This window comes from Pavona decussata, unplaced genomic scaffold (assembly GCF_977016875.1).
Source record: "Pavona decussata unplaced genomic scaffold, jaPavDecu1.1 SCAFFOLD_198, whole genome shotgun sequence".
NCBI classification, from domain to species: Eukaryota; Metazoa; Cnidaria; class Anthozoa; order Scleractinia; family Agariciidae; genus Pavona; species Pavona decussata.
Genome location: NW_028145606.1, coordinates 536,608 through 551,163, shown reverse-complemented (window position 1 = coordinate 551,163; position 14,556 = coordinate 536,608). Strand labels below are relative to the sequence as shown.

General features: G+C 37.5%; 3 protein-coding genes and 1 long non-coding RNA gene across 4 annotated transcripts in view; 1 reads left to right on the top strand and 3 right to left on the bottom strand.

Annotated features, from left to right (window-relative positions):
- LOC146461431 (D-aspartate oxidase-like) overlaps positions 1-14,556 on the bottom strand; it is a 56,836-nt gene that overhangs the window by 5,944 nt on the left and 36,336 nt on the right. The gene's annotated exons all lie outside the window — the stretch shown is intronic.
- On the bottom strand, positions 381-3,470 carry LOC146461436 (uncharacterized). Its single transcript, XM_085086804.1, has one exon. The coding sequence runs from the start codon at positions 3,315-3,317 to the stop codon at positions 2,115-2,117; it is 1,203 nt and encodes a 400-aa protein (XP_084942930.1). The 5' UTR covers positions 3,318-3,470; the 3' UTR covers positions 381-2,114.
- LOC146461435 (putative aminopeptidase PLBD2) lies at positions 3,529-12,207 on the top strand. The gene is made up of 11 exons (XM_085086803.1): positions 3,529-3,754; positions 6,339-6,582; positions 7,485-7,573; positions 8,537-8,754; positions 9,201-9,292; positions 9,671-9,831; positions 9,994-10,006; positions 10,657-10,808; positions 11,049-11,201; positions 11,500-11,659; positions 11,862-12,207. The coding sequence occupies exons 1-11, from the start codon at positions 3,558-3,560 to the stop codon at positions 12,021-12,023; spliced, it is 1,641 nt and encodes a 546-aa protein (XP_084942929.1). The 5' UTR covers positions 3,529-3,557; the 3' UTR covers positions 12,024-12,207.
- On the bottom strand, positions 12,053-13,642 carry LOC146461434 (uncharacterized). Its single transcript, XR_014857381.1, has 2 exons — positions 13,172-13,642; positions 12,053-12,928 (listed from the first exon to the last, which is right to left on the bottom strand). It is a non-coding gene; the product is annotated as an uncharacterized LOC146461434 (long non-coding RNA).

The following is a 14,556-nucleotide window of genomic DNA, read 5'->3' as shown; positions in this document are numbered from 1 at the left end:
AGGAAATTAACCACCATCAATAATTGTTTGCAAGTTCTTTGTAGTTTCCGTGTTTATTTATAATTCAGATTATGTAACCTTTTTTTTTTTCCCTTTTTTTTCACTGGAAAATTTGAACATGAATGAAACAAAAAAGCTATATTTTTACATCAGGGCATAAGTCTTCTGTAGCAATCAAATTCATGCTAATAACCTTTACAACAAAAGAAGTGGTATCATTTTTTTCTGTATTGGATAGGAAAATGATTGGGTCCAATAAATTATTCTAAGTGTAATAAAATTATTTTATTTTTCCCTTTTACTTTGTAGTAGCCTGCAAATACAGCCTGGAGCAATATTAGGGAGCTTAAGCAACGACGACGGCAACGGCAACGAAAACGTCACCCAAAAATATGTCTTTATTTCTTCTGTGCTACTTTGCGATTATTTCAACTCACTCAACTTTTACAAAAATGGCAAACTATCCAGGAACCAAATTGGTAGGAGTGGCGCACAAGTTGAGAAAGAAAATAAAAAATTTACCGCCGTGCATTCACGTTCTCCACAAAACCTTAAATGTGGTCATTTCATGTTGTTGTTTTGGAGGACGACAAAGAAATGTACCAAAATGTAAAACGCACGTGCAGAGTGATTGTTTTTGCTCATTAAACCTATTGTTTTGCGGCGTTGTCGTTGCCGTCGCTCTCTATTATTGAAGGCAGTATGTAGCCATTTATAAGACACTATTTCTGGCAAAGAGAGAGATTGTATTTATTAATATTATTATCCTACAAATATTAATTTATGATAATTCCTGGCTTGATCAATTAATTTATCACTAAGACTAAATTAAATGAAACCACATCAATAATTGAAGGGGTGCCTGGAAAAAAGCCGTAAGTGACTTCTGATAAATAGCTAGATTCTCCTTCCAAATTTCATTGTATTCGCTTGTGAAACAAAAGGAGAATTTGACCTTACATCTTAAGTCACTTAGGGCCTTATTCCACGCACCCCCTCAATTGATGTGAAATAATATTATTTCTTTCAACCTTTTGATAGTAGAGTCAAAAGAAATCAAACATTTTAATTGTTGTTAATTTTACTTGAGACAAATAGTCTTAAATTAAAACAAAAAAAGTAGCTGAGAACAGGAATAATTTATATCATCTTTATATGAAATTATTACAGACCATGTTATATTCATTTGTCCTTGAATTACTATATTTCAAACAGATGCAACAACAATAATCTTAATTTTCATTTTGTAAAATACTATTATATTCAGACTAATCTTTTCATCTCTGTTAAATTAGTTGCAACTTATTTTCCCACAAATTAATGCATATTAGGTTGTATTAAGGAAAATGTAAGAAGTTCCTGACTCCTCATCAATACCTTTGAGAAAACAATTCAACTTACAAATTTAGTGAGTAAGATGTATTTTTTCTATAAAAATAATATGACTCAACCAGGGCAAGCATTATAAATGCTAAGGCTTGATAATGCAGCGTTTATCAGAGTCCTCATTAAATGTCAGCGGCTGACTAAAAAGTTGCTACTTTGGAATTTCAGCCACCCATATTTCAGCGCAAAGGTGTACCGATACATGTTAAACAAACTCATTCACTAATCTGCCTACTTCTAGATCAGGTAGCCATCTACTCTGAAACTTAATGAGAACTCTAAGATTATGACATACCAGTAGCCAAAAAACTGAAAACAATAGTTGTATGTGACAACAGTCCTGGATCACTTACAACAATATAACTATTTCTTAAAACTTTGATGAAGAAAAGGTCGTTCATAATAATTTTTCCAGAGACCATATAACTCTAAGTGAAAAATAAATGTCCTTCAATTTTATCTTCCAAAAGATACAATAAAATATATTGACATACAATGTAGACAGAGCCATGGTTTCTTCTAAATTATTACCAGTTTTACTGGTACTGATATGTATAATTTGCAACTGTATCTCAGCCATCCACAATGTCAACTTCAAAACTGTTATACGTAGCAACCGTTAACCATATATCCTAAAAATATATGTCATTCGATACATGAAATGACAATATTGAAAACTGTTCATGGCCACTAATTTTTGTTTATAAAGCTAATGGCCCTCAACGAGTTCACTTCGAAGGCGTTAGACCAGCTTGCCTTCCAAATTCTTTACACTTCACCCAAATTGATGCACTGTAAAGTTCATGAAGGTATCTAAAGACACTACCATGCTCCAAATGATATCCAGCAATATCTTGGTCAGATGAATGTCTTGGTAGTGTCTTAGATTTTGACCTGTCAAATCTTGGAGCCGCAGGGTTTTCATATACTGTTTGTACATTGTTTCTCCTTCGCTCAGATTTTGGCCTCACGTTTCGTGGCACAGGATAACGCTTCACTGCCGTGGCCAAATAACTGTCATCCCTACTTTGGGATGGCACATTCCCACTCAATCTTTTCAACAAATCCTCTGTATGCAAGTCTTCTAGCCGTCCCATGTCAGAATAACTAAGGGGCATTATATCCATAGTGTGTTTCGAAAATGGATAAAAACCTTCATAAAGTGACAATTCAGTTTCAATTGGAATTTGATCATCGTCATCATCGTCCTCAAGGCTGATCAAATTACCGACCGCTGCCTCTGCTCTGGCAACATTCATATCAATGCTGATATTGCTTTCATAAGCTGAAGCACCATCTTCTTCCAAGCCCCTTGGAAGTTCTACAAGAAGATTATCCAGACTGTCATTGTTTCTAGTGCTAAAATCGTTAGGATTTCTAGGTAAAGGCCTTTCGATAACATGTTCCTCAGTGCTTGAGTTGTCCTCTTTATCATTTGCGCCAGTAAAATTTGACACACCACTAAACCCACCTACCGAGCTTGGATTTGCAGTATTAACACTGCTGGCATTTGCGGAAGCCAGGTCATTTTCCTCCGATGTAAGCTTTTCTAACGTGCTTTCAAAAGACTCCACCATCATTCTCAAACACTCGTAATTCGAATTTGTGATCGACCTCATCCATGCTTCCATTTCTTTAGGCGAATCAGCTCCAAGAATGTACGTTCTTGACCCATCTCCAGCAAATGTTATCTGAAACGCGTATGGTTCTCCGCTCTCGGCTAATTCCACGTGGAAGTTATCCAACACAATCACACCAATCGGTTCTTTGTCGGACCGTTTTTCGAAATAATACAAAAGATTGCCTTTGAGGATGAACCAACGCCGTTGATATCCTCTGTTCAATTCGCCCTTCTTGTTGAGATAACCTTCTTTGTCAGTGGGCGCAGAGGAAGTAGAATATTCAGCCACGCATCTCTCGTTCAGCCGCATCGTGATTCAACTGATTTTTTTGTTGAATCGAAAAACAATTGTTTCAAAGTTGTTAATTTCGGAAAAGGAGTATGTGTCAATTTTAAAACCCTTCGGGTTCTGCAAAACATTCACCGAGAGACGCCATTTTGTTAATTGTCACGTGATCTTAATTCGACGGAAGCTGGGTTCCAATTAGACTTGGACTCCCTTCCGATCGATCTCGTGATTTCTCGCGATATACTTGATGAGGAAGAAAGCATGGACGGTGTAAGTGTGTTTCCTAGGATTTTAATCCTTTTGCTAGCGGTTTGTGGTTGCATCAGCGACGTGAATGGAAGTGAAAATCTTGCTTCTGTAGTACTAGCTGCCGATGGCAAAACTTTGGTTGTTAAACCTGGCTTCTCAGCTCCAGCGGTAGCTTGGGGCAAATTTCGTGACGACATCAATTCATCAGGGTGAGTGAGATATATAACTCTGATGCGTTTGTTCAGTAAATCAAAGGCTCCTGTGAGCCAACTCGTGAATGCAGATGACACATAGTAATTGCAATTTAGACGGCTAGGGAAACTTCCTCAAAAGCTAAAAGAAATTATATCTTTGCCCGATTATGTAACGAAAAATGACCATTCTTGTACTATTAAAATGATTGTCAAATTATTCTGTACAGATTGAATAAGCCGATTATTCTGATGCGCCGATTAAAAAATATCACGTGTTTTTTTATTCAAAGTTTATAGGAGCACGCCATGTGCAGCCACGTCATGCAAATTCGTGTGATAGTCCGCGGCTACTGGATTTCGCGATCGGGCTAGTGGATTCTAACCATCACTTGCCCGATGGGCAAGTGAAGTTTTTTTGGGAATTAAAATTACAAAATTACTGTAGGGCAAGCCGATCTCACAAAGGGAAATATGTTCAACAAAGTATCGCATTACGATTCATGCCCGACATAAATGCGTGAAATTTTTCCTTTGGAGTTCAGTCCACGCAATCCTCAAGTAAAAATAATGAACTATGACAAGCTCTTGCTAAATAAGAATTATTTATCGACCGCGTCCTTTTGCTTTCCCATAAATTACCAGTTGTAAATTTCGAAAATGAAACATTTTTTCCCTTTGAAACCTCTATGAAAGCTGACAAGATCTTAAAAGTGTTCATTTCACCAGAAATTTGCATAATTTTGTTTACGACGTCAATGATGCGTGACATGGCACGTTCCGCTTTCGCGTGAAAACTGACAAATTAAATTATTTTTTAATTAAATTATTTTTAAATTAAATTATTTTTAATTCTTGAAAGAAACCGCACTTCGTAGAAAAAAACGAAAAAATCCTATAACTTTGCTCAGATTCAACGAAAAATCCCCATTCTTACACTAAAATGATTGTCAAATTATTCTCTACAGAATGAATGAGAGAATTCTGACGCGTCGTGAAACAAATTTTTACGCTTTTTTTTTTTTCACTAATTGAGTTTACGACCCCGGACTTTCTGAAAAACTGAAAAAACTTGAAACTTTGCTCAGATTGAACGAAAAATCGCCATTCTTGCACTAAATGATCGTCAAATTATTCTCTACATATTGAATAAGAATTTCCTGATGCGCCATGAACAACAAATGTTCGCGTGTTTTTTTCCACTAATTGAATTTAAAACTCATTCACTGCGCACGCCCGAAAGTTAACGACAAAACCGACTGATCGACTGATCGACCGACCAAGTCGAGAGTCAGCTATCGCTATAACTCGTTCATTGCGCATGCGCGCATTCACGAGTTAAAAATGAGGCTTTTTCTGTTAACTTAGACTATGCTTAATTCTTAAAGCTCCAGGCATAAGATTTCATGCGCATATACATGTAAAGAATGGAGGAAATTAACCATCGTAACAGCAAAGAGAAAGAGAAAGCCGCAACCGGATTTGATAACTAGCGGATGCACCCTACCCCTCGGGTGAAAAAATGTTTCACCTGGGTAACAAGGGGGAGAGGGAGGGTGGGGTACTCCCTGTAATACTATATGAGGAAGCACTGCCTGAAAGTGGTCCCCTTTTCAGGCAGAAGGTATATGACAGCTTGGGTAGCATTTTTCGTGAGTTGAAGTATAAAAAGGGATGAGGAAAAACTGCCATTATTTAGGTATTGAAAAGGGCCCTATAAAATGAGCAGTGTCAGAAAACAATATCCATATTCCCCCCACAAAACGGTTTTTTCGGAAATTGCAGTTTAGCTTCATACTTTGCTTCTAAAATTTTGACTTCTAAGACTGTCCTCCCCCTTCACCCAATGACAAGCAGTGGTATTGCAGAACTGAGAGGATCAAAAAAGAATATGAATCTAAGCCGTTCACATGTTGATTATGTTAATAGTTTATACTTGTAACTAACAGGGGCTCTCCCAGTTAAGCCCTTAAGGGTTGGTCGAGAGTCCCTGCTCTACTCCATCTTATTTTTATGACAGTAAATGTATCCATGTAAATAGATTTAACTGTAGAGCGAAATAAAGATTGAGATTAAAGGCTGAGATTGAGATCTGCATACAGAAGAAGAGTAGTTGAACACAATATGTTTTTGGTATCTACATGTATGTATGGCTTATATCACTGAAAATGAAACTGTTTAAAGGGAACCTCCACTCCGACAACAAAATTATTGTTATTGATGGTAAATTGTTAGAAATAGTGCCTAAATTCAAAATTCTAGTTTAAAAAGCGGATGTGACATTTAAGTGTGCTAAAAATTAGATATGATTATCCCCTATTTTCAATTTTAAATTTGTACCAGGAACTGGGTATCCAGTCCATAATGCCGAAAGTGTGGGAATTCAGAATATGAGAAAAAAAATCTGTAGCTTAGACCGGCCACTCAGCAAAGGATTTTGGACCCAACTTATCATGATACAGAGAACAAAAACAAGAGAGACGTCTCCAAAAGAGATGATTCATAGCTATAGACTGAGGTGATCTACAGTGTATGTTATCAAAGTTTTTAGTCCTTAGTTTTGTTTTAAATCATTTTGTTTTGTATGTTTTTTTTTTTTCAGATGGTCATTCCTTGAGGTTCACACAAATGGCTCATTTCCTGACAGTACTCAAGCCATGGCAGCAGGAATGGCAGAGGGCTTCGTTACTGGTGAATTAATGTACAAAGCTTATCAAAACACGCTGGCTGGTTATTGTGACTCTGACCCAGACTATTGTACAAAGCTTGGTAGGTTCCTTGGTGAAAACTTGAAATGGATTTCAGCTCAAATTGCCAACAACCCTGGTGATAAATATTGGTACCAGGTGAGTTAATTATAAGACCTATAATAAGAAGACAAATTATGTTCAGAGGTGCAATGCTTGAACTTCACTTTTTTGCTTACTAATCCTTGGGCTTTTAAGGTGTAAAATTTACTAGTCAAAAGCAAAAAAAGATCTTCTCTTGTCATAAGGCATCACCTGGGACAAGCAACCAACATTAACCGCAACCCATTGGAATCAATGCCAGGAATCATTATCCCCGGCCACATTGGTGGAAGGGGGGTGCACTCACCATTGCACCATCCCTGCCCCCCTTAAGCGGTCACCACTGTTAAAAGTGAATACCGTATTAACCACCCACCTTCGAATAAGTGCCCACCTCAAATAAGCACCCACCCTGAAAGCCCAAAAAGTTATTAAGTGCCCACCCTCGAGTAAGCGCCCTCCCCACCCACCTCCCAACAAAAACATTTCTGAACCAGCCCAGCGTGAGTAAGAGGAGCGTCAGTTGTCTTTCAAAACTGGTTTTAGATATGGTAGTCAATAAACTTTTATATTGTTTCTGGCTTGTTTATGTTGGCTTTTGCACTTTGTTTGGCTTGTTGACAGAAGTGAATTACAAATAAACTTGTTATCCCTTGTTTTGTTATTCTCTAAAAATGTCCTCGCTTGCTGAAAATGTTGTTGAAAATAATAAGCGCCCACCCTTGGTTAAGCGCCCACCTCAAATAAGCACCCACCCTCACGGGCCAAAATTAAATAAGCCACCAGGGCGGTTAATCAAAAAAATATGGTACTTGTCAAGGTCAAATACTGTCAGATTGGCTGGTCTTGGCTAAATTTCTCTTTATTTTGTAACGGAAACACCCTTCTATAATAGACAGAAAGAACTGGTCCCTGCAGAGAAAGCTAACAATATTCTGTCCTGTATTCACCTTTAATAGGTAAACTTGATTCTTGAGCAGTTTGAAGGAATTAAGCAAGGTTATCGGAGCAATCAAAGTCTTCCTAATATTCAAGATTTTGGATTCCTGTAAGTATAAGATACTGTTAATATCTTTTACCAAACGAAAAGTCCCTTCCAAAGAGTATAAAACACCAGTAACTTAATACCATATACTCTGTTTTTTGTTGTGTTTTTTTGTAGCGTAATCCCAAACCCATCCCCAGCTTTAGGAGGCTAATGTAAGGGTTTTTCATTGTTGTAAGTGTTTGTTAAATGATAAAAGATTACAAAAAATATTATCTGATCATTTGGACAAACTGTAAACAGCTTTGTAACTCAGTTGTCAGGCAATACTTTTGGGCTTGTTCTGATGTTGTAGTGGTTACTGTGGAAACAGGTCAGCTCTACAAAAACACCTCTAAATTTCTTTTTTTTCAAATTGGCTCAAAAACTAAGTAACTAGGGTTAATGTGAAGTGTAAACCTCTTTTTCTTCCCTCTTATTTTCTTTGAGTAGGGGTGGAGGCGGAGGAATGGGCACCAGTCATTAAAAAACAAAATAAACAACCCCTTAATTAGTTTATATACGATGTTAAGTTTTAGGCACGGTAACCTGGCTTCCTTAAATCCTCAGCATTCATTCATTCATTCATTCAATGGCTTTTGCGAAGGTTGGGGGGGGGGGGGTGCCCTTAAATAATGGAGAAAAGCTTCTGACTCAGGGTTTCACAGGAAAAAAATTTAGGACTTTTCCCACTGTCTCTCTTTGATACCCTGATTATCGTAAGAATTCAAATGTTCTTACAGAGCAGTGCATGGTTATGGTGAGGGTCAAATGTGTTAATTAGTAATTAAAAATAATAAATATATATCCTTCACAAAATGAAATACATGTACAAACAAGACAAAGACTACTTGTTTTAATTATTTTGTAGTTTTGGAAAAACTAAATCAAAGAAGGGAACAATAATATTTATATTACTAATTGTGAAAGCACCTCAAATCACCCAAACTGTGCAGTAAACGTTATCTTTTTTTGCCTTCTTGGAAGTCTGATGCAAGCTGATGGTGACTTAGAAGACTTGGAGCAGGTGTTAGGGAAGAAGGAAGTTCGTCATGTGTTTGGTTCAGGCTCCTGTTCAGCCCTGATTAAACTGTTGCCAGGCAACAAAGACTTGTACATCTCTCAAGTCACATGGACTTCGTATTCACAACTGCTGAGAGTATTCAAGCTGATTGACGTCCCTTTTACTGTTAGTGGAACTGAAGGTGCGTGGTGGATAGTAAAAGTAAATTAGTTTTTTAGATTTACTAATCTTAGAAAATTTTGAACTACCATCTGTACAAGGGTCAAAATCTCTCCTGTTCTGCTTTTTTCCCTTTCAGTTGTAAGCAAGTATTAATATTATTGTGTTGTGTTTTTCCCCAAATTTATAATACCCTTGCAGTTAAAGATTAATTTTGTAATCCATAGAGTTGGTATTGGAAGTGAAATAATTATATGAATAATTACATATATTTCAATTGTGTCAGATGCGAGAATTAACCATTTTAAATGAGAGCCCGTCAAAGTTTTAAAAGGAACTTAAATCCAGGCTTTAATCTTTTTGAAATTTCTTATTAAGTTGCATACCGGTCGGTACGTCATAACTGTGATTGGCTGTCTTAATTCAAGGGTTAGTACATATCATGGGAACTTGTTTAATATTATGCAGGAGACATAATTCCTGGAAGAAAGCAGAGTTTCTCATCCTACCCTGGCAGCATGACAAGTGGTGATGACTTCTACATGTTGAGTAGTGGAATGGTAAGTGCCTAACTAGATTTCTTACCTTTTTCAGCTTGTGAATTTATAGATGCAGTTTTCATCTCTTTTTGTGGTCAAAAGTATATTAATAATCCTTATGTAAAGTTTTTTTTTTTCCGTTTTCCAGCATGTTTGTAATAAAATTTATTGATTGTAGTTTTTTTTCCATTATGTTCTTGTGCTTGTCTTGTCCCGCCTCGACTAGCTTTGTGGCTATTTGTGGGACAAGCCCCTTATATCATCTCAATTTGTAAATAAATAAATAAATAAATAAATAAATATTTATAGTTGTTAATCCTTTTAGGTTGCATATGCATACATGATCTTTATTTAGACATTGTATATGCAATCTGATCACTTGCATGTGCTCACTAACAGGTGTCCCAGGAGACAACCATAGGCAACGGAAACCCAGACCTGTGGAAATATGTCACAGAAACAGGGATTGTTCTAGAGTGGATGCGTACCATTGTGGCTAATCGCTTGGCAAGCAGCACAGAAGATTGGGTTTATTTGTTCTCAAAGTATAACAGCGGAACGTAAGTTGTTTTCTATTCTTGTCTTTTCTGTACATTAATTACTTAACTAGCAAGTTTTCTCAACTCTTTAAAGTTGTGACTGACATCTATTTATTCAGCCTGAAATAATCAGTTTCTTTTTTTTCCGGGCATTTCTTTGATGGAAACCATTGTGTGGAGAAGCTACAACAACCAGGTTTGTAACACATTTTTATAAATTATACTGTGCTTTTAGGATACAATTTTTTCAGGTAGAACTATTAAATGCGTGTGTCATTTTGGCATTCAAACTGACAGCACTTTTGATCAGAATTGAATTTCTCCTTATAATATCAATGCTTATTCAACTCCTGAGGTCAATTGAGAATTAAGGATATGATCACCCAAGAGGAATAATTTGCCTTGGGTGATCATTTTAATTATTAATGTATTGTTTAAAACATGAGCAGCAGTGTTTTATCGGGATTTAAAACCACGAGACGCAGCTGAGTGGTTTTAGACCGGATACATGTAAAACTCTTGCTGCGAGTTTTTTGAACGGCTTCAAAAACATTTAAGAGCGATGTCAAGAGTTTATAACAATGATGCTTTTGTGAACGTTGGAAATTAGCATACAAGAAAAACATTAAACACCGCACACTAATTATCAGGTTTTAAAACCACTGCACGTAATGTTTTATCGACCATTTGATAGGTCAATGGGCTTATGAATTATTAATGCATTTTTGAATAATTATTAATAACTTTTCCCCAGTACTTTTATAAGAAAGGTACAGGGATAAGATAGGAGAATTTGTTCTTTGATATTAGGGGTTAAGGGTTAACATGACTTCCTTTTTTTTTCAGTGGATGATTCTTGATTACAAACTGTTCACACCTGGTGAGGCCATCAAGCCTGGGACACTATCAATACTGGAACAGATACCAGGGATAATAGAATCAGCTGACATGTCTGTTTTCTTGCAAGAGAACACCTACTGGGCCAGCTACAATATACCGTAAGAACAAATGAAGCAATATCATGAACTCATGTGTACAGTTTAACTAATGCGTGTGGATGCAGACTGCCAACTAGATTTGTTTCACTTGTGAACAACAATGAAAGCCAGTTAATAATCTCTATTTCAATCATCAGGCTTAATTTGTAAACAGTTCCTGACTGCCATGCATCTGTTTACATGAATACATTCACAGGGATAGTCAAGAACTATGCTGTCTTATTTTGTCTCTTCCTCCAGGTACTTTCCATATATTTTCAACATGAGCGGCGGATTGGAAAATGTTAAGAAGTTTGGTCCGTGGTTTAGTTACGAGGGCTCACCTCGAGCTCAGATCTTCAAACGTCATCACAACAAGGTGGTTGATATGGACACCATGATGAAACTGATGAGGTATGCCAGACTCTTTTTTTTTTTAGTTTTTCTTTTCTGTGTATCTCGAGGTAGCTCTAAGCAAATACTCAGCCTTCATGTAAGCAATAAAGAATGTCCCTTTGAAGTTGAAGCTTGACTCTTCAGTCAACATTACTAGTTCCTTTACACACGGTAACACTTCAGAAGCCAACACCCTCGGATTAAGGTCATAATTTGTATTTTTTCCACTCATATTCATTTTTGTTTTTTTCATCAATGTTTTGCTTGTAAGCATTATTATTGGAGGGTCACCTCAAAATTGTATGATTTCTCTTAGATATAATGACTATCAGCATGATCCCTTGTCTCGCTGTAACTGCACCCCACCTTATAGCGGAGAGAATGCCATCTCGGCTCGTTCAGATTTAAACCCAGCAGATGGAAAGTATCCGTTTGGAGCACTGGGCCATAGACAACATGGAGGAACTGATGCTAAGGTAAATACCTGCTTGGTACCACTTTATCTTCCTTCAGTTTTGTAATCTTGTATGTCAACACAAATGAAACGTGCATAATTATTTTATTGAACATCGCGTTTTGATTAAATAACCCTTCTTGTTAAGGTTAACCGTGTACCACAAATATTATCAGTGTGCAAAGGAGTTTGCAGGACTCAATTCACCCCTTTTGGTTTCTCAGATAACAAATTCAGAGCTTATCAAAAAATACCAGTGCATGGCAGTGAGTGGCCCTACACATGACCAGCAGCCTGTATTCAAGTGGAGCACATCCGGATGGAAGAGACCCATTGGGCATCCTGACGCCTGGGACTTTGAACCCCTCATGGTCACGTGGGAGTGAGACTTACTCGTGCTGAATTTGATTTTGTAAAAAAAAAATAGAATAAAAAAAAGGATGCATGCTTTTAAAGCCAGATCATAGTGACAGAAAGATAGAGTCATCTCGACAAAATAATTTGCCATTTTTTTTCTCATTTTTTTAAAGGAAGTAGTGAAAATAAAATGTCAGTCTTTCTTTGACCTTACTCCTTGAAAATTTTAAATCCAATCGGGAGCCATAATCAGGGATGGAGACCGTAACGAGATGCCATTTTGACTTGTGGGCTTGTCCCCATGTGTTGTACCAAAAATATCTTTTTTTTGAAAAAAATTTCTCCATACGCGCGTGCGTGCATGCGTGTAAATTGCCAGGATCGCGCGTGTACAGGGTAATAAAATGTTATTTTCACATTAAAATTATGTAATTTTGTCGAAACCGAACTGGACTTTCTCTTCCATTTGCCACATTAGGTAGTAACCCCACGCAAATTTACGTGTATCTGCGCGGGTTTATGACGTGAAGGGTGGCGCAATTTTTTCTAAAAATATATTTTTCGGTACAACACATGGGGACGCGTGGACCCCACGCTTACGGTCTCCATCCCTGATTATGGCTCCTGATCTAATACAAGAAATTCTGAAGGGTCTTAGTACAAAAATTGAACTTTGTGGTCTCCAGCTCTCGATCAACTACGCTGCCTGCTTAGCATTGGAAAACTAAAGTGTATCAATCTCCATATGTGATTTCCAAGATTCTCTTTCCATTATTCGTTTTTAATCATCATCGCCGAAACCACCTTAATATCACCGGCTGAGACTTGTTCAAGCAATGACCGCAAACCCACTGATATAACTCGTATAGTTTTGCTACTTGGGAGGGGCGACTAAACATTTGCTTTTTCGCAACGCTACTCAATACATCCAAGGCTTAATACACCAGGCCCCAGTTGTTCAAAGGCCGGATAACTTTATCCAGTGGATAAGTCACTATCCGACAGTTTCAATCTGTGCAAAGATTTCAGTATTTCCTCTTGTACAAGTGAATATGCACACTCTAACCACAGTTAAGTTTGGGAGTGTACGAAAACCTTGGACAACGTTTAACGTGAAGTATATTGTAGACCCTGAATAGTGCCTTATCCAGCGGATAAACTTATCCGGGTTTTGAACAACTGGGGCCAGGTAACAGGTCGTTTTGGATTTGCAAAATACCGAGTTTGTATGGGAAAAATACTCAAATTCGATATCCGCAAATTGTTTCCGATAAATTTACAATCTGAACAAGTTGAGAAATTTACGGAGAATTAAAAACGCGATTGATTGCTCTTTTTGGCCCAGATGCAAGTCTCAATTTTTGTAAAAAAATCAGATGTCAAATTTGACGGAAATTAATTTATTTGGCATCCGATTTGTTTGTTTTGCTCAAACACTGTGTGCCGGATGAAATTTCACCGTAAACAAGAGCACATATATTATAAAAAGAACGGCTCACGCACATAGACATTCCTTTTGGTGCATGCGAAGTTGAAGTGAAAAGCTAGAGGAAAACAGAGAGATTTGTTCGAATATGCCCTACGCTTGCCCTACATTAGAACAACCAGAATCTGGAACTTACTGGCAGAATGGACTTAGCTAATGCTACTCTTAGGCCCGGTTCATACGTCGAACTTTACATGAGCCGAACCTAATCATTTGGTTCGGCGCATGTAAAGATCGACGTATGAATCAGTTAGGATCGACAGATTTGTATTTGGGTCGACCCGCCGTTCTATTCGACTGCGCCAGTCGAATAGAACGGCAAAAGTTCGACTTCGATTCAGACGTCGAACTTTTCATGTGCCGAACCAAATGCATACATTACGTATAAATTATATAAATTATATCTATCCCAGAGGTCTGTGCATTCCATCAACATGGCATGTGCGCAAAGGACTTCATTTTCAACAAGATGGCGGGAGAAGAGGAATGTGCTTATTCTTCTTGTTTCGAAACAACTGAATATACTTGTCTGAGATGCGAAAGATTAAAAAAAATATCTATTCTTGAAGTGCTCACGCACTTCAAACCGACAGAAACTTTCCAATACAGGCTATATCAAAGGCGGAGCGTCAAGACTTCTCAGAACAAAATCTTCAAAAACAACATTCGAAGAAAACATTACTCTATTCAAACAGAGATTACGCAACAGAGGTTACCTCGATAACCTTATAAATAAAACTCTTTCAGAAGTCAACCTCCGGGAAAGAATGTCGGCACTACAAAACAAACTAAAAACCCGCAAAAACATTTTGAGGTTTGTTATGGAATATCGCCCTTCTGTGCCTGACCTAAAACAGTTCAGATGAGTAAATACAGGAGCCATAATCAGGGATGGAGACCGTAAGCGTGGGGTCCACGCGTCCCCGTTAGTTGTACCAAAAAAACCTATTTTTAGAAAAAATCGCCCCCCCCCCCCCCCCCCTGTCGTAAACCCGCATGAATACACGCAAATTTGCGTGGGGCTACTACCTTATATGTGACACGGAAAGCAGCTGAGAAAAAATTCACTAAAGATA

What these genes read in the sequence shown, in the direction of transcription:
- LOC146461435 (XM_085086803.1), top strand. Translation starts at nt 3,558, where the DNA reads ATGGACGGTGTAAGTGTGTTTCCTAGGATTTTAATCCTTTTGCTAGCG. An exon ending in GACGACATCAATTCATCAGG is followed by an intron (nt 3,755 to 6,338) that starts GTGAGTGAGATA and finishes TTTTTTTTTCAG; the next exon opens with ATGGTCATTCCTTGAGGTTC. An exon ending in TACTGTTAGTGGAACTGAAG is followed by an intron (nt 8,755 to 9,200) that starts GTGCGTGGTGGA and finishes AATATTATGCAG; the next exon opens with GAGACATAATTCCTGGAAGA.
- LOC146461436 (XM_085086804.1), bottom strand. Translation starts at nt 3,317, where the DNA reads ATGCGGCTGAACGAGAGATGCGTGGCTGAATATTCTACTTCCTCTGCG.